The 20,398-nt window shown below is 43.9% G+C and overlaps 1 protein-coding gene across 1 annotated transcript in view; it reads right to left on the bottom strand.

Annotated features, from left to right (window-relative positions):
• The window catches only part of shank3a (SH3 and multiple ankyrin repeat domains 3a), a 308,896-nt gene extending 292,330 nt beyond the window's left edge, over positions 1–16,566 (bottom strand). Inside the window, exon 1 of the mRNA XM_046360126.1 lies at positions 16,183–16,566. Coding sequence (XP_046216082.1) covers positions 16,183–16,461 — 279 coding nt within the window. The 5' untranslated portion in view covers positions 16,462–16,566. The remainder of the gene's footprint in view (positions 1–16,182) is intronic.
• Positions 16,567–20,398: the final 3,832 nt, after the last annotated feature.

The raw sequence follows: 20,398 nt of genomic DNA on the forward strand, positions 1-20,398 counted from the left end.
CTACAAACAAAAGACGAAGATCATTACAGTTAAGGCGGTGCTCGGCGGTCGTCTTCACCGTCCTACTAGCCACTACCGATCCCTTTTCGTGTATCTGTTGGTTTTGTCTGATTGGTTTCACCTGTGTGTTGTTTAGTTTATTAGTGACTGTATATATAGTAGGTTGTCCCGTGGGATTGTTTATTTGTCATCTATGTCTGTTGGTGTATCTTGTGTTCTTATTCTCCGGTTCGTCTTTTATCCTGTGTTGGATTGTTCACCCTGTGTGTATTGGGTTGACCGTGTTTCTTGTTCACCGGAGAATAAACTTTCATATCGCTATCTGCTCTCTGCGCCTGATTCCACCCACCTTGATTAGACTTGACAGTACCATTTAAGCCTTCTGTATCCTGTGCATGCGACAAATAATATTGTATTTGATATAGTGTGTGTTTACCTCTCTTTCATATCGTCTGAGATCCCCAAGGACTGGAAAGCTGCCGCAGTCATCCCCCTCTTCAAAGGGGGAGACACCCTGGACCCAAACTGTTACAGACCTATATCCATCCTGCCCTGCCTATCTAAGGTCTTCGAAAGCCAAGTCAACAAACAGGTCACTGACCATCTCGAATCCCACCGCACCTTCTCCGCTGTGCAATCTGGTTTCCGAGCCGGTCACGGGTGCACCTCAGCCACGCTCAAGGTACTAAACGATATCATAACCGCCATCGATAAAAGACAGTACTGTGCAGCCGTCTTCATTGACCTTGCCAAGGCTTTCGACTCGGTCAATCACCATATTCTTATCGGCAGACTCAGTAGCCTTGGTTTTTCGGATGACTGCCTTGCCTGGTTCACCAATTACTTTGCAGACAGAGTTCAGTGTGTCAAATTGGAGGGCATGCTGTCCGGTCCTCTGGAAGTCTCTATGGGGGTGCCACAGGGTTCAATCCTCGGGCCGACTCTTTTTTCTGTATATATCAATGATGTTGCTCTTGATGTGGGCGAGTCCCTGATCCACCTCTACGCAGACGACACCATTCTATATACTTCCGGCCCGTCCTTGGACACTCTGCTATCTAACCTCCAAACGAGCTTCAATGCCATACAACACTCCTTCCGTGGCCTCCAACTGCTCTTAAACGCTAGTAAAAACCAAATGCATGCTTTTCATCCGTTCGCTGCCTGCACCCGCACGTCTGACCAGCATCACCACCCTGGATGGTTCCAACCTTGAATATGTATCTATAAGTACCTAGGTGTCTGGCTAGACTGTAAACTCTCCTTCCAGACTCACATCAAACATCTCCAATCGAAAATCAAATCAAGAGTCGGCTTTCTATTCCGCAACAAAGCCTCCTTCACTCACGCGGCCAAACTTACCCTAGTAAAACTGACTATCCTACCGATCCTCGACTTCGGCGATGTCATCTACAAATTGCTCCCAACACTCTACTTAGCAAACTGGATGCAGTTTATCACTGTGCCATCCGTTTTGGCACTAAAGCACCTTATACCACCCACCACTGCGACTTGTACGCTCTAGTCGGCTGGCCCTCGCTACACATTCGTCGCCAGACCCACTGGCTCCAGGTCATCTACAAGTCCATGCTAGGTAAAGCTCCGCCTTATCTCAGTTCACTGGTCATGATGGCTACACCCATCCGTAGCACGTGCTCCAGCAGGTGTATCTCACTGATCATCCCTAAAGCCAACACCTCATTTGGCCGCCTTTCGTTCCAGTTCTCTGCTGCCTGTGACTGGAACGAATTGCAAAAATCGCTGAAGTTGGAGACTTTTATCTCCCTCACCAACTTCAAACATCAGCTATCTGAGCAGCTAACCGATCGCTGCAGCTGTACATAGTCTATTGGCAAATAGCCCACCCATTTTTACCTACCTCATCCCCATACTGTTTTTATTTATTTACTTTTCTGCTCTTTTGCACACCAATATCTCTACCTGTACATGACCATCTGATCATTTATCACTCCAGTGTTAATCTGCAAAATTTTAATTATTCGCCTACCTCATACCTTTTGCACACAATGTATATAGACTCCACTTTTTTTTCCTATTTTGTTATTGACTTGTTAATTGTTTACTCCATGTGTAACTCTGTGTTGTCTGCTCACACTGCTATGCTTTATCTTGGCCAGGTCGCAGTTGCAAATGAGAACTTGTTCTCAACTAGCCTACCTGGTTAAATAAAGGTGAAATATTTTTTTTTAAATGCCAGAGACAGTAATGTGAATAACAACTTGACCTGCATCAAAGTCAGATTAGGATATAGGCCAAGTGCTAGATAAAGTGTATTCTTGCTACTACTTTCACCACTTTGTCTTGAAATCTTTAATTGTTTACTACACTACCTTACTCACTCTGTTTAGCACATGGACTCACTTGTGAATCCTTAAAGAGATGGGTGGGTCTACGGCTTAAGAGGGTGTGAACGATGTTGAATGTGTGTAGACAAATGTTATCTCTCCAGTAAGTATACCAAAACATTCCAGGGAAATTTTCTTTATCAACTTCCAAAGCAGAATTACTTTCCCATTGTTCCTCAACTGCAGTGTATGACATACATTTTTCTAGCTCTAGTCTCTACTTTTATCCAATGTAAAAATGTGATTCCAAATTTTGCTATGTAAGACAGAGTCGAGTTGGTTCGGTCACATATAATAGTTTGTTTAAAAAATGTACATAAAGAAGAACGATTCCCTTAATAATCCTGTTTACATGGACACATCTGAAATTAGGCTACCTGATAAATGCAGGAAATCGGCAATCAAATTAATTGTTGATTTTGAGTTCGGACATGTAAAGGTTGTATGCAAAAACTATTTATAAGATGCCTACTCACTTCACTCGTGCATACAGTAAGAGGGAGGATTGCACTACCCGATGCTGGCACATGTGTATTCGATCTGATCTGCACCACTGGAAATCCAATTAAGGTGTTTGTTTACATGTTCTAATAATTTGAATGATTGCTCACAAAATCTGGTGTTTTAATCAGTGTATGCTTACTTCGAATATGACCTTATGCCGATTAAGATAAGCAGAGTATGGCATTTACATGACTAATGCCATACTTGGCCTTGTGCCATAATCCATTTAATATTGAATTATTAGTGTGCATGTAAACGTACTCAATGACTTCCCCTAAATTCTCAAATCGGACCTTATCTCTGAAACCTCCAGGACAAGGCAGACAGGACACAAGGACTACCTGTATTCTTACACCCTGTCCCTACATACACACATGCAGGCACGCAACACATAACATGTGTGTATTATTGATTTCCCTTTGATGAAGGATCTTTCTTCGTAGGTAAATGTCAATCATCCAACCTCTTAGTAGAGGCCTTCGGAATGTTTTTTAAAATGTGTATTAAATGGTTTATTAATGGTTGGAGGTTGTAATGTTGACATGCGCTTTACTACCTAAAATAATGGATTTGTCAGCTCTCAACTAATTTACAGGCAAACATGACTTATATGCTGATTTAAATGCAGAAGGATTGGAATCTGACAGAGGGATCCATTTTAACAAACAACACAATGGTAAATCTAAATGCTGGCGGTAGCGCTATAGGTCCGAGGTTGTGTCAGAAATATGTTTGCTATTTTCACAGCTGTTATTATGAGCCCAATAGCTGATAGAGCAAAATGGTGGAGTTTTGATGAATAACCAAGTAGGTTTGATGAGGGCTTGGCCACTCACTGGCCAATCAAGGCGTTCCATGGCTTAATACTGCATGTGTTCGTCTCAAGCTCTGTCGGTTATTGATGTTCTTTGCGTTGTCATCAACTCTAATTGGTCTGGGGGCATGGAATATTCTGTCCTATTCCATTGTGGATTGATATGACAGTTTATTAAATAGCATAGGCTACTTGGTAGACTGGCGGGTAGGAGCGTTGGGACGGTAACCAAAAGGTTGCTGGATCGAATCCCAGAGCTGACCTTGGTAAAAAAATATGTTGTACTGACACTGAGCAAGGCAGTTAACCCACTGTGCCCGGGCACCAATGAGTGGTGCTCGCACCTCTCTGATTCAGAGGGGTTGGGTTAAATGCAGAAGACACATTTCAGTTGAATGCATTCAGTTGTACAACTGACTAGGTATCCCCCTTTCCCAAGTAATAGCAACAGTAAACAGCAACACTGAAATTGGCACTTTGGCGCATGTTTAAAAAAAAGTACTTTATTTATAGATGATCAGATATGAGAACATAAAGAAATACAATACAACAACCCCAACCCCTTATTCCACCTCTCCCATCCAGCCACTCATCTGCCCCATCTACCCATCCATCCCTCCCATCCACCTGCCTATTCCTCCCTCCCATCCACCCACTTATCCCCCAAGCATAAATGTGTAAATGTATATACATAAACGAGACATGCTCATAATTGACATATGCCGCAGGGAAACATAAAGTAAGCCTACATTCTACTGCACAGTCCTTATTCTACTTAACACTCCTTCAACCCCCTCTAGCTCCATGAATATCTTAGTTTATGCCATTGCCACAGGGGAGTTGGCAGGATGGAAGGTCGACAACATCCCCTGGTCTCCAGAATCTAGGAACACACACACAGTTTACAGTAGGAATCTCCAGGAGTCATGAAGACAATAATCCCCATAGTTAAGAGAATAAGGAGGAACAGTCAGTACAGGATACCACTGAAATATTGAACAGAAAACTGACAAACTGACTATACTGCATCTCTCCTATCTTTTCCTCATTCTCTTTCTAGGTCTCCTGAAATAAATTTTTATTGGCACAAACATGTTTATATTTGTATTTATTGTGGATCCACAATAGTTGCTGCCAAAGCAGGGGTCCAGCCAAATTAAGGCAGTTTATAAAATGTTTATAACATTGCAATACATTCACAGATTTCACAACACACGGTGTGCCCTCAGGCCCCTACTCCACCACTACCACATATCTACATTACTAAATCCATGTGTATGTATTGTGCGTATGTTGCGTGTGTGTGTGTGTGCCAATGTTTGTGTTGCTTCACAGTCCCTGCTGTTCCATACTGTGTTTCTTATACGTTTTTTAAAATCAAATTGTACTGCTTGCGTCACTTACTTGATGTGGAATAGAGTTCCACATAGTCATGGCTCTATGTAGTAATGTGTGCCTCCCATAATCTGACATGTATAGTGTTGAATCATCTGCATAAATAGATACTCTGGCTTTTCTCAAAGTTAATGGCATGTCCTTAGTAAAAATGGAAAAAAGCAAGGGGCCTAAACAGCTACCCTGGGGAATTCCTGATTCTAACTGGATTATATTTGAGAGGCTTCCATTAAAGAACATCCTCTGTGTTCTGTTAGACAAGTAACTAGTTATCCACATTATAGCTTGGGGTGTAAAGTTATAACACATACATTTTTCTAGCAGCAGACTATGATCGATAATGTCAAAAGCTGCACTGAAGTCTAACAAGACAGCCCCCACAATCATTTAATCAATCAATTTCTCTCAGCCGTGCTTATTGAGTGTCCTTCCCTATATGCATGCTGAAATTCTGTTGTCAATTTGTTTACTGTGAAATAACATTGTATCTGGTCAAACACAATTTTTTCCAGAAGTTTACAAGGGTTGGTAGAAGGCTGTTGAAAATGTTGCCAAAGTCATTACAATTTCACCAAATAATTACACTCACACACTTACAAATCAGTTTGTTCCCTCTTTCCCTGTCCCAGTCTCACTACATCTCTCCTTTTCTCCCAATGCCTCTCTTTCTTCCCCCCATCTCTCTTTATCTCAACTCTCTCACTATATCTTATGCACACTCATACACAACCATGGACAGCTCAACTTACACTCACATCACTGGTCCCCCCACCCCAAACTCACTCACATCACTGGTCCCCCCACCCCACACTCACTCACATCACTGGTCCCCCCACCCCACCCCAAACCACCCCACACTCACTCACATCAGTGACCCAAAGAGTTCAACCATGTGGCACAAAGTCACAGAGAGCCCAGAGCAAATACAGCTTCTAATATCCGCTGAACACACACATGCGCACACACACACACACACATTTCCAGGGTGTGTTTCCCATGGCCTACTGGAAGAAGGTGTGTCTGAGTTTTCACGCACTGACCAGAGGAACCACTAGCGAACACACATACAGATGGAGAGAGAAAAAGGGATTTATAAGCAGTAATTAAACAATGCTGAGAGGGAGGATTACAAGTTTAGGTAGTTGGTTGGATGGGCTATTTACAGATGGGCTGTGTATAGCTGCAGTGATCGGTAAGCTGCTCTGACAGCTGACGCTTAAAGTTAGTGAGGGAGATATAAGTCTCCAACTTCAGTGATTTTTGTAATTCGTTCGAATCATTGGCAGCAGAGAACTGGAAGGAAAGGTGGCCAAAGCAGATCCTGGCTTTGGGGATGACCAGTGAAATATACCGGCTGGAGCGCGTGCTACGGGTGGGTGTTGTTATGGTGACTAGTGAGCTGAGATAAGGCAGAGCTATACCTAGCAAAGACTTAAAGACGACCTGAAGCCAGTGAGTTTGGTAATGAATATGCTCAGAGGACCAGCCAACGAGAGCATACAGGTCGCAATGGTGGGTGGTATATGGGCACTGTGATAGACTGCATCAAATTTGCTTAGTAGAGTGGAGAAGGCAAATTTGTAAATTACATCGCTGAAGTCACGGATCAGTAGGATATTCAGTTTTATGAGGGTATGATTGGCAGCATGAGTGAAGGAGGCTTTGTTGCTAAATAGGAAGCCGTTTTTAGATTTAACTTTCGATTGGAGATGCTTAATGTGAGTCTGGAAGGAGAGTTTACAGTCTAGCCAAACACCTAGGTATTTATAGTTGTCTGCATATTCTAAATCAGAACCATCCAGAGTAGTGATGATGCTAGTCAGGCGGGTGGGTGCGGGCTGCGATCGGTTGAAGAACATGCATTTAGTTTTACTAGCGCTTAAGAGCAGTTGGAGGCCATGGAAGGAGTGTTGTATGGCGTTAAAGCTTGTTTGGAGGTTTGTTAACACAGTGTCCAAAGAAGGGCTAGATGTATACAGAATGGTGTCGTCTGAGTAGATGTGGATCAAAGAATCACCCACAGTAAGAGCGACATCATTGATATATACAGAGAAAAGAGTCAGCCCTTGAATTGAACCCTGTGGCACCCCCATAGAAACTGCCAGAGGTCCGGACAACAGGCCCTCTGATTTGACACACTGAACTCTATCTGAGAAGTAGTTGGTGAACCGGGCGAGGTAGTCATTAGAGAAACCAAGGCTATTGAGTCTGCCGATAAGAATACGGTGATTGACAGAGTCGAAAGCCTTGGCCAGGTCGATGAAGACGGCTGCACAGTACTTTCTTTATCAATGGTGGTTATGATATCGTTTAGGACCTTGAGCGTGGCTGAGGTGCACCAGTGACCAGCTTGGAAACCGGATTGCATAGCGGAGAAGGTACGGTGGGATTCAAAATGGTTGGTGATCTGTTTGTTCACTTGGCTTTCAAATGACTTCAGAAAGGCAGGGCAGGATGGATATAGGTCTGTAACAGTTTGGGTCTAGAGTGTCTCCCCCTTTGAAGAGGGGGATGACCACGGCTGCTATCCAATCTTTAGGAATTTCAGACAATACGAAAGCGGTTGAACAGACTAGTAATAGGGGTTGCAACAATGGCGGCTGATAATTTTAGGAAGAGAATGTCCAGATTGGGATGGATCCAGATTTTGCAGCTCTTTCAAAACATCAGCTTTCTGCATTTGGGTGAAGGCCTGCTTGCAGAATTGTTTTAGGGAGTGTTTGACAGTGATGAGGGGTGGTCGTTTGACTGCGGACCCATAACGGACGCAGGCAATGAGGCAGTGATCGCTGAGATCCTGGTTGAAAACAGCAGAGGTGTACTTGGAGGGCAAGTTGGTCAGGATGATATCTATGAAGGTGCCCATGTTTACGGATTTGGGGTTGTGCCTGGTAGGTTCTTTGACAATTTGTGTGAGATTGAGGGCATCTAGCTTAGATTGTAGGATGACCGGGGTGTTAAGCATATCCCAATTTATGTCACCTAGCAGTACAAACTCTGGCGATAGATGGGGGGCCATCAATTCACATATGGTGTGCAGGGCACAGCTGGGAGCTGAGGGGGGGTCTATAACAAGAGGCAACAGTGAGGGACTTATTTCTGGAGAGATGGATCTTTAAAAGTAGAAGCTCGAACTGTTTCGGCATAGACCTGGATAGTATGACTTGGCTATCTCTACAGGAGATTGCAATTCCGCTCCCTTTAGCAGTTCTGTCTTGATGGAAATGTTGTAATTGGGGATGGAAATTTCAGAATTGTTGGTGGCCTTCCTAAGACAGGGTTTAGACACGGCTAGGACATCAGGGTTGGCGGAGTGTGCAGTGAATAAAGCAAACTTAGGGAGGAGGCTCCTGATGTTAAGTTGTCCCGTCTAGCCCTAAGAAGTTTTTAACATGCATGAACCCAATGCTTTTAAGGTTGCAGAAGTCAGCAGATGAGAGCGCCTGGGGACACACAGGGCCTGGGTTAACCTCTACATCACCAGAGGAACAGAGGAGGACTAGGATGAAGGTACGGCTGAAGGCTATAAGAACTGGTTGTCTAGTGCTTTGGGAGCAGAGAATAAAAGGAGCAAATTTCTGGGGCGTGGTAGGATAGATTCAGGGCATAGTGTACAGACAAGGGTATGGTAGGGTGCGAGTACAGTGGGGGTAAATCTAGTCATTGATGAGAGAAGTTATATCTCTGGAGGTGCCAGTTAAACTAGGTGCGGTCTCCGCATGTGTGGGGATGGGACAAGGGGGCTATCTGAGGCATGATGAGCAGGACTAGGGGCTCCACAATAAAATAAAACAATGAGAGCTGGGCTAAACAACAGTATACAAGGCATATTGACATTAGAGAGAGGCATAAAGCAATCACAGGTGTTGATTGGGAGAGCTAAGACAACGGGTCTAAGATAACAACAGTAAATGGCGATAAATGGGCAGAGAGGGTCAGTTATCTACACACAGGGCCTGAGTTCGAGGCTGAGGCCGACAGGTAAACAAAATGAAGTACCATGTTAATGAACAGTCCAGCAGGCATCAGCTGTGTAGCCGAGTGATCATAGGGTCCAATGAGCAGCAATAGATAGTCGATTACTATGCTAGGCAAACAGTGTTCAGGAAGCTAGCGGGCCAGGGATAGCACATTGGCGGAATTACGTCAGCAGATCAGCAGACCAGTCGCGATGGATCGTCGGGGCGCCGTGTCGACAAAGGGTCCATGCCAAATTGGCAAGAGAGGTATTGTAGTTGGTGTACTTCGTTTGCTAGCTGGGAGATGGGCCTAGCTCGATGCTAGCTTGAGGCTAACTAGTGCATGCTTCTGGACAAGGGCGTTAGCCACAATTGCCACTCAGTAGCAGCTAGCTAGCTGCAAAGATCTGGTGTAATGGTCCAGAGCTTGCGGCAGGAATCCAGTGATGTACTGGGAAAGAAAGCAGTCCTATATGCTCAGGGCTGATATCGCACTTTGCAGACTGGCAGGTATTATCCGGGCTAAAGCGGCTGATGTCCAGGCTAAAGGTAAAGACCGCCATCAGTGGCTAACAATTACTAAATAGCTAGTAGCTGATTAGCTGGCTAGCTTCTGATGGAGGTTCCAATTATAAGGTCTAAAAAAATAGCAGATCCGTACCCCATTGGGTGAGGCGGGTTGCAGGAAGTTATATTTAATTTGAAAATGGAAAAAAGTGATTGAAATATAATTAAATGTATACAAAAACCCCCGAAAAAGACAATATTTACATGGGACAAAAACATCTTACTGCTGTGCCATCTTGGGGAAAAAAATATAGTACTGAAAGCATAAGCTAGCTAGCACTGCATTGCATAACATGTGGTGAGTACTTGACTCAAAGAGAGAGAAAGACAATAGTTGAACAGTTAACAAATCAATTTCTTCCAAACTGAAGGAGACGCAAGAGAGAGTAAGTTCTAAACTGCTTACGGACTGTTGTCACGTTCGTCATAACGATGAGACCAAGGCACAGCGTGAGATTAATAAATTCTTATTTTATTAAAACAAAGAACACTTGAACAAAATAACAAAACGACCTTGAAGCTATAACCACGAGTGCTGACATGCAACTAAACATAGACAATAACCCACAAAACCAAAATGGAAAAATGGCAACCTGAATAGGATCCCCAATCAAAGACAACGATAAACAGCTGTCTCTGATTGGGAACCAATTCAGGCCACCATAGACCTACATTTACCTAGACAATTGCAAAACCCCATAGATATACAAAAAAACCTAGATAAGACGAAACACACATACCACCCTCGTCACACCCAGACCTAACCAAAAATAATAAAGAAAACAAAGATAACTAAGGTCAGGGCGTGACTACTGTACACTAACATTACTACATGATTGTAGTGGGTTTACTAACACTTTAGTTATATTAACTATGTTGACTATGGTGTTACTTTAGTTAATATGGTGACAATGATGTAGGCTGTGTGTAGCGGTTATTATATGGCTTGGCTTTTTGGTATTTAGAATTTTATTAGGATTCCCATTAGCTGTTTCAAAAGCAGCATCTACTCTTCCTGGGGTCCACACAAAACATGGCTTAATACTGAACATAAATAGACAAGAACAGCTCAAGGACAGAACTACATCAATTAAAAAAAGGCACACGTAGCCTACATCTCAATACAAACACACAAACTATCTAGGTCAAATAGGGGAAAGAGGCTGTACCGTGAAGTGTTGCTTTATCTGTTTTTTTAAACCAGGTTTGCTGTTAATTTGAGCTGTTAATTTTTGTTGTTAATTTTTCTGCTCTATACAATACTGTACGCTTTCTTGAATTTGTTCTGGATTTGGGGACTGTGAAAAGACCCCTTGGTGGCATGTCTGGTGGGATAAGTGTGTGTGTGTCAGAGCTTGGAAAGATTTTTTCACCTGGTCACATACAGCTGATGTATTGTATGTTGAAGTCCACATGCGAAGGGAAAATGTGAGAGGAGGAGAGCGCATAGATGTGAATAGGAATACAACGTGGCTGCAATGAAAGTGAACTGTGTTTACACGTGATCAGGGGTGTATTCATTCTGCCGATTCTGTTGAAAATAAATGTCTTAAATGGAAGCAAACGGAACAAATAGGATAAACATATCTGAATTTGTCCAATAAAAATTATTGTTTGCAACTGTTGGACTAATGATTACACCCTATATCATCTAGATGCAGGCAAGAGTGTGCAAGTCGGTATTGAATGTGTCACTGGCTGTCCTTTTGTCACTTTCTGTCACCTCAAATTTGTCTCTCGACCTGTCTGCACCTGTGTTGTAAACTTTCATTCATAGACTAGGTTGTAGCAACCTCATGATGGGTATAGGGGAAATTTGAGTATCATGTAGTAGCCTAAACCTATCGATTTTACAATGAGCTGGGTGAATGGAATATGAATGACAGTCATCCAATATGCTGTAATAGAAATAAAAAAGAAATTAAAAAATATAGTCCTCCCTCATCTTAAACGGCACTGACCACCACTGCTCTCTCACTATTTAATACTCTCGCGCTATTCCTCATTCTTTGTATGAAGGCAGCTGTTGGAAGATGGGGAAGCAGGTAGGGAGATGGAGGGAGGGACGGGTAGGGAAAAACAGAGGGAAGGAGGGGGATAGCAGGAAGAGGTAAGGGGAGCTGGGCTATGCTGGGTCATCCCTCCCTATCTGGACAATAATTTGTATTTTTGGTTTTATTAGGATCCCCATTTAATTTTTTAATTTTTTTATTTCACCTTTATTTAACCAGGTAGGCTAGTTGAGAACAAGTTCTCATTTGCAACTGCGACCTGGCCAAGATAAAGCATAGCAGTGTGAACAGACAACACAGAGTTACACATGGAGTAAACAATTAACAAGTCAATAACACAGTAGAAAAAAACAAAAAAACAAAAAACGCAACAGCTACTCTTCCTGGGGTCCAAACACATTAATGCACATCACACAAAAAAAGGTTCAAATAAATGTAAAATAAAACAGTACTACATCACTACTTATCCACAACAAAATATGTACAATATCACCATATAACAATACCACAGTCTACTTGTGTGCCTGCGTGTGTGTGAGTCCCCTCACAGTCTGCATTGTTCCATAAGATGTAGTTTTATCAATCTATTTAATTGCCAATTGAGTAGGGAGGGATATGGAGAGAGAGAGGGGGGTTGGGAGGTATAGGGAGAGAGGGAGATGAAGGGCCGCAGGAGAGAGTTGGGAGGGAGATGGAAACTCTGTCTCGTGCCACTGCTACTGTGAAAGAAACTAAAAATAGCAACAGGGGAATGTGAGGTGCTTACTAAAGAGGAGACACGCACTGCCAGGAGATTTCTCTGTGTGTGTGTGTGTGTGTGTGTGTGTGTGTGTGTGTGTGTGTGTGTGTGTGTGTGTGTGTGTGTGTGTGTGTGTGTGTGTGTGTGTGTGTGTGTGTGTGTGTGTGTGTGTGTGTGTGTGTGTGTGTGTGTGTGTGTGTGTGTGTGTGTGTGTGTGTGTGTGTGTGTGAGACACTTGAGCCAGAAGAACAGGTAAGGCACGCTTAAAAACAAGGGATGTGGTAGAAAGGATATAAAATAGATAGGGAAAGAAAAGAGAAGAAAAGAGACGGGGACAGAAAGAGAGTCAAAAAGACAGAGAATAATAGAGTTAAAACAGAGGGAGATAATTAATGATGGTTAATTACAGCAGTCAGTTTAGAGCCCTTGTAGTTTAGCTACATTAATCATCATCAGTAATACGGTATTATCAGAGAGAAGGGTAGGGAACGAGGGACGAGGCAGAGAGAGATATATATTTAGAGATGTTGTATGTTTAATATGCCATTTAGCAGACGCTTTTATCCAAAGCGACTTACAGTCATGTGTGCATACATTCTACATATGGGTGGTCCCGGGGATCGAACCCACTACCCTGGCGTTACAAGCGCCATGCTCTACCAACTGAGCTACACAGGACCACATGTTTATTCCATGTGTATTCCATGTTCCATTTATTCCATTCTATTCCATATTCCATTCTTTTCCCATCTTCATTATCTTCCCCCCAGTCCAGCTGACCATAAGTCATGCAGTGTCTGAGCTTCAATAGGCTAGATCTCTTCAGCTAGGCAGGCAACAGCTAGGAAAACCCTACAGCACTGATGCCAACGCTACATTTTACACAAAATATCCCCAGGATCTAAACAGATAATATTGCAGTGAATTTGGGAGCGGATGCAAATGGGAATCGAACCCGGAACATTGCATCTCTTAGTCCAACACTTACAGCAAGATAATATGCCAACAAGACAACATATTGGGATAAGATGGCTGGAGTTATAAAAAGGGAGTTTACATTATATGATCAACATACTCAGGGGTAGCCAATGGCCCAAATGACAAGACTTAATACCACAACCATAATAATGATCACATAGTCAACCAGTCTCTCATGTGTCTTCTACAACAGATTGACCAGCAGTAGAAACAAACCCAGGACATTAGCAACACCACAGTACTGTAACGTTGTATTGTACCACAGTAATGAAAAGTGAATGCCTTGCCTTGTTGCTATATAAACAGAAACATGGGCTATGTATCACTTTAGCATCCTGACCCTCTTTCTCAGTGGATTCTGCTGCAGAGCTAGCTGTCCCTGACCAGTGGATTCTGCTGCAGAGCTAGCTGTCCCTGACCAGTGGATTCTGCTACAGAGCTAGCTGTCGCTGACCAGTGGATTCTGCTGCAGAGCTAGCTGTCCCTGACCAGTGGATTCTGCTACAGAGCTAGCTGTCCCTGACCAGTGGATTCTGCTACAGAGCTAGCTGTCCCTGACCAGTGGATTCTGCTACAGAGCTAGCTGTCCCTGACCAGTGGATTCTGCTACAGAGCTAGCTGTCCCTGACCAGTGGATTCTGCTACAGAGCTAGCTGTCCCTGACCAGTGGATTCTGCTACAGAGCTAGCTGTCCCTGACCAGTGGATTCTGCTACAGAGCTAGCTGTCCCTGACCAGTGGATTCTGCTACAGAGCTAGCTGTCCCTGACCAGTGGATTCTGCTACAGAGCTAGCTGTCCCTGACCAGTGGATTCTGCTACAGAGCTAGCTGTCCCTGACCAGTGGATTCTGCTACAGAGCTAGCTGTCCCTGACCAGTGGATTCTGCTACAGAGCTAGCTGTCCCTGACCAGTGGATTCTGCTACAGAGCTAGCTGTCCCTGACTAGACAACTGTGGGACTCTATTACATTCACATTACTCTATTATTCATTCTTAGAAAGACATCTGAGTCAATTCCTTCCTCAGTGAATTCATATCACACACTTTAATAAGTCATATGACTCATCTACGAGCATCTGCAGGGGCTTTAATGTAAATAACATGACTCCATTCCTTCCCGCTGACTACGGATTCAATTCTGCTTTAACTTTCTTTTTCTTTCGTTGTTTGAAAGCAGACCTCATAGTGAATGTGTGAGTGTGTGGGAGGGACAAGCAGGGAACAACATTTCCATAATTCTACTTCCCCTACTAGGCTTTGTTCCCTTTGGTGAAGTACTGATTCAGCTTGACCCTCTGGTCAGACATGTCCTAAACCTCCTAATGGTTTAGATGAAGCAGTAAAGCATGATGCTTATTGTAACAGCCACTCTGGCCTCAGGCTCATACAACAGTATACTTTAGTTGTAATACCATTGGGATTACAGCATTGTACACAGTATATACTGTAGTTACATAGAGTTCCCTCCAATAAGAATGCTATTACACATGACCTGCCACAACATGCCATAGGAGTACCATTTCATGTACTACAATCAAACCTGGCTGGGATGCCTTTTACATGGCTCTCTATAGACTTTTCACAAACACAGAAATCATATTTTCTACCATTCCAGTGCAGTTTGATTTCAAGAGCGTGTGTGTGGGTGAAGGCTAATAGATTCCATTAACCATAAATCAACTTAGTACAACCTTCTCCAACCTCTACGGCCCCAAACAGCCCTGCAGTGGAGAGAGGGAGATGACGATAAGGGAATTCCCTGTCCTGAGTGTCCTCTTTCCATCTCTCTCTCTCATTAGTAACTGTCAGTCTGTCACTCAGGCCCTGTGCTCTAAGTCCATCTGGCTGGTGAAAGGAGAGAGAGGAGAGAAAGAGAAGAGGGGGGGCTGAAACACACACAGCCTTATTAGCATCTGGACATCTGCTCTGTCCCCTGCCACCTTCTGCAACCAACTGCCAACATCTGCCACACACACAGGCACACACAGGGACACATTTATGATCACACACAGACACATACAGTAGCTCAGAGAAGGGATCCATGCATAGTGAGGTATGAGAAATGCTTGAAGGGATCTGAGCAGGGGTTCTGCAGTCATTTAGCCAGACAACAACCAACAGCAGGTAGCAAGCAGGCAGCTGACAGGTAGAGAGCCAGAGCACAGGGGAACAGGGCCTAGGATATCAGTCAAAGCCTGAAACAGTGAACCTTCATCCCAGGAGACATTCCCACCTCCAAGCCCCAGGGGAAACACCTCCACATCACTTATGCATGCACATACACAAATGACGTGCACATAGGACACACACAGAAATATATAAGCTTGACAGTTCAGAGAAAACTCTTGCCCCCTGCTCTCTGAATTAACAATGCCACACACATGTCTTCTCTACACCTTTACTTGTCTCCTTATACCTTTCCCGTCCTCTCTCCCTCCCTTTTCCATCCATCGGTTTACTTCTCCCTCCCCCTCTCCCAGTTGTCAAGAGCCCAGTTGTCAAAGTCAGCTGCAGCTGACCTAATGAAGAGGTAGAGATTTATTAGCGAGAGAAAAAGAGAGATAGAATAGAGAGGGAGAGAAAGAGACAGTGAGAGGAAGACAGGGAGATAAAAAGAGGAAGCAAACAATCTGAAGAGCAAATGAGCAAATAGAATAGGCGAGAGTGAGAAAGAGAGACAGACTGAGAAACACAAAGAGAAAAGGCTGCAGAGAGAGTATAGGGAACAGCGAGAGAGGATAGGAGAATAGAGATGCAACAGAATGGTCTAGAGGGAGAGAGGCACCAGTAGCTCTCTCCCTCAGTAACAGTAACAGTCCAACAGTATGAAAGTGAGGCTGTAACTCACCGTCTGTGCCAGGTCAGGTATTCCGATGCGGATCACCAACGTGTTGCCCTTGTTCTGCGCCATGCCTCCTCCTGCACTGGGGCTCCGCTCCCGAGCGGGACGGAAAGAGAAATCACTGACAGAAACGGGAATGCCACTGTCCTCTTCCCGTGAGCTGCCGCTGTCAGAGCTGGCCCCCTGGCTGCCGTTGGTGTGTGTGTAGGGGTGTGAGTGTGTGTGCTGGTCCTGCTGTGGAGAGCTGGGTGGCTCATGTTTGCCGGCTGCAGGACGCAGAGGCATACTCCGTGTGAGTGGCTCGCTCTGCACTCGCTCACTCCACACACACTGCTCTCACTCGTTGGCTCACGCTCTCGCTAAACACACACACCACTCGCACCGCACATCACTCGCCTGGGAGAGAAAGAGAGAGGGAGAGAGAGAGGAAGGGGGAATGGGAAGGAGAAGGGGGGAGGACAACAGAGGATGAGAGGACGAAGGGGAGAGAAGAAAGGGAATAATAAAAAACAGAATATTTAAGATACAGTAAGTAAGTAACAAGGGGACGTGTGACAAACTGAGAGGAGTTGAAGACATGAAGACATGAGTGCAGAAAGGAATAGATAATAACTTCATGGTGTGTGACTTAGTAGGAGAGAAACATCCTACAATCTCCAACAGGCATACAACTTTGATATAAATTATATAGAGAAGAAGCAGACTTCTGAAATTGAGATTAAAAGCAACACAACAAACAATTCTTATTTTTTGAGTACGGTGTATTTCTGAAAAGATCCTTTAGTCACCTTTAGGCCCAACAAGAGAGTGAGAAAAAAAAAAATATATATATATATATATATATAGAGAGAGAGAGAGAGAGAGAGAGAGAGAGAGGACTTTCTGAGGTGACAAATACTGAATTACAGTTGAAAGTGAAGCGCCAAAGCAGTGATGATCAATTCACTTATTAACACAGGATTAATTCTCTAACCTCTTCTCATTTTGCGGTCATACTATAACCATTTGTCAAACCCATAAACACAGGTTTTCAATGCCAGCAGCCAATAGAGTGTCACAAAGTTAGGATAGAATCACATAAGAGAAAGACAATCACAAGAGTTTCCCCATGTCTGTCACATTGGAGGGAGGGAGTGGGGGGAACCAAAACCAAAATGGAACTGAGTTACTGAAGTGATGTTAGTCACCGGGGCACTGAGGGTCAGATCCATGGCGGTACCCTGTAGGCATTAACCTTCACGCCTCCCTCTGCTCTGCCTCTCTCTGTTGGAACGCTCTGCTCTTGACTGGCCCAGCTAAGCCCAGCTAACATTATCATACTGTATCCGCTGTGGTATAGGACCAGTCATTTTCTGACACACCTCTGGATGTGAATGTGTGGGTACGTGCTTATTTGCTTGTTGTGTAAACGCATGAACAGTATGTGTCTATATGCTGTATATGTAACCGATGTGAAATGGCTAGCTAGTTAACGGTGGTGCGCGCTAATAGTGTTTCCATCGGTGACGTCACTCGCTCTGAGACCTTGAAGTAGTGGTTCCCCTTGCTCTGCAAGGGCCAAAGCTTTTGTGGCGCGATGGGTAACGATGCTTCGTGGGTGGCTGTTGTTGATGTGTGCAGAGGGTCCCTGGTTTGAGCCCAGGTAGGAGCGAGGAGAGAGACTGAAGCTAAACTGTTACATATATGGCTGTGTGTGTGAGGTAGCTGAGTGGTTAGAACGTTGGGCTAGTAACTGAAAGGTTGTGAGATCGAATCCCTGAGCTTACAAGGTAAAATTCTGTCGTTCTGCCCCTGAAGAAGGCAGTTAACCCATTGTTCCTAGGCCATCATTGAAAATAAGAATGTGTACTTATAAACTGACTTGCCTAGTTAAAGGAAGGTAAAAAATAATCAAATAAAAGTGTAAATGGCTGCAGGTACTGCTGCCTTCACTGTCAGGTTCAGCAGGAGCTTCATCCCCACAGCCGTAAACACCCTCAACAGCTCATGGATTATATTCCACTTTTAATGATCTGTTTTAGTCTTCTGTCTGTTTTATCTGCTGCCATGGGTGTAGAGAAGTTTGGTTTGGTATTGTAAATGTTATGAGTGTTGGTGGCTTCTATGTCTATGTATGAGCATGTGGAAATGAATTTCCTCATTCATCAACATTCTTCCCCCTCTCACCTCAGACACTAACGACTGCTCGAACCTGGAAGGCCACTTCACATATTGTCTGATGAGGACATGGATCCTTGTTTTCACATCAACACCTCTCTGGCTCTACAGTGGTCCTGTTCTAACCACTGATCCATTCAGCATCCATATCTGGCATTAGCTCTCTCCTATCTGTGTGTGTTTTGGCAGGCTAGTGGTATTAGCTGATCAGATTATTTTTCTCCCTCTTCAGCTCACTATGGTTCTTCTCTGCAGTAAACTGCTGCTGGATGTGAACCCTGATGTGAACCCTGTACAGGAGTCTGTGGAAATCCCTCAATATATATTTCCTGAGAAGTTACTATTAAATGAAACACCAGCTCATTATTTCCCATAACTATCCTTAAGAGCTTCTCAGAAAGAAGAGGTTTAAAGAAAGTCTTGCTGCTGCTCTGTGGTCCTGGCTGCGCCATGAATATGTCTCACTGAAGGGGCAACCGCAGGATGGAACCTAACCTCATTTCGTAACAAGAGGAAAGAGATGCTGAAACTTCATCCAGGAGTTTACCTTCTTAGAAGAAAGAGATGTGAGTTGAGGAAGGGAACTTTTTATCAATCGTGTTTATTCGCTGATGTGTTTTTGCAAAGTATGTGTGAAACGTCAGCAGAACACATTCAATTGGTATCACTAAACTTCACCCTGCATAATTCAGTCTTGACATAACCAGTCATAGTAGCTTATAACAGAAGTTGCCATGGGGATGTTCTTGACATCAATTTTGCCATGACTCGGTGTCTGAGGAAGGTCAGGAAAATTGGCAGACTTCAGCAATCCCAGACATGGACTGTTCTCTCTGCTACCGTCTGGCAAGCGGCACTGGAACTTCAGGTCTCGGACCTGAAGACAGCTTCTATCTCCGAGCAATAAGACTGTTGAACAGCTAACCAATGGCTGCACATCCTCACCCATGGACACTCTGCACTGAATCCATTTGCATTGACTCCATCTGCACTGATTCCATGCACACTCACAGGTCTCTATCCACACACTCGCTCACACACTTACACTGACACTCTTGTACACACACACACACACACACACACACACACACACACACACACACACACACACACACACACACACACACACACACACACACACACACACACACACACACACACACACACACACACACACACACACACACTTACCTATATACAAACGTAGGATCTTAATTTAACCAGTTTATCACCACAGTAAAATTATCCTACAGAAACAGGGCATGTGAATTATTGTGTGGATTATAAATAACTGACAGTTTTGTAGGGATTGATACATTTTTTGTTAGGGTAAATCCAGTTTGAAATGTTCAAGTGCAAATTACGAACTTTAGAAGCCTGCTGTGCAATGTCCTGCAACAACAGGGTAATCAAATTAAGATAATTTAACACAGCCCCAACACAATCCCAACACAGCTATATAGTCTGACGTTATCGCTGCCTCGCATGGAGAGATTTTAAAGAGGAGGGAGGGAAGATGGGGTTGGAAGAGGAGGACAGTGTGAGGAAGGGAAAATATAGATAAAGAACGAGAGAGAGACAGAAAGAAGGGTAAACGAGAACATTGTGACAGGGATTGACTGTTTTCACAGCCCTGCAGTCATTTAGCCTGTGCACTGACTGTAGTGAATGTGTTTACACCTCCCCTCAAAGCCTGATTCACTCTGCTCTCCGCTGCTCTACAACAGATGTTACGGCCAGTCAGACACACAGACTGGTCAGTCACTTAACGTTACATTAACACACTGAACCACAGTTAGCTTGTCCCCAAGTTAATAGGCCAATAGGCTAATAGATTTACTGCAGGCTGATCACCATACAGTGCTATCTGAAGATGTCCATAATGAGATTAACTGTGAGAGCACAGCACCAGTATAATCTGAACAGACATTGGGCTATTTACAGTCAAAAGATATTGTGATATGTACTATGTGGTTCACACATACTGTCTGATCTCTGCTACATCACTAGTCCTGTGAAAATGTGCTGTATGTACTGGGCTACACCGTGACATTTTACTGAGCAG

This window comes from Oncorhynchus gorbuscha, linkage group LG01 (assembly GCF_021184085.1).
Source record: "Oncorhynchus gorbuscha isolate QuinsamMale2020 ecotype Even-year linkage group LG01, OgorEven_v1.0, whole genome shotgun sequence".
Lineage (NCBI taxonomy): Eukaryota > Metazoa > Chordata > Actinopteri > Salmoniformes > Salmonidae > Oncorhynchus > Oncorhynchus gorbuscha.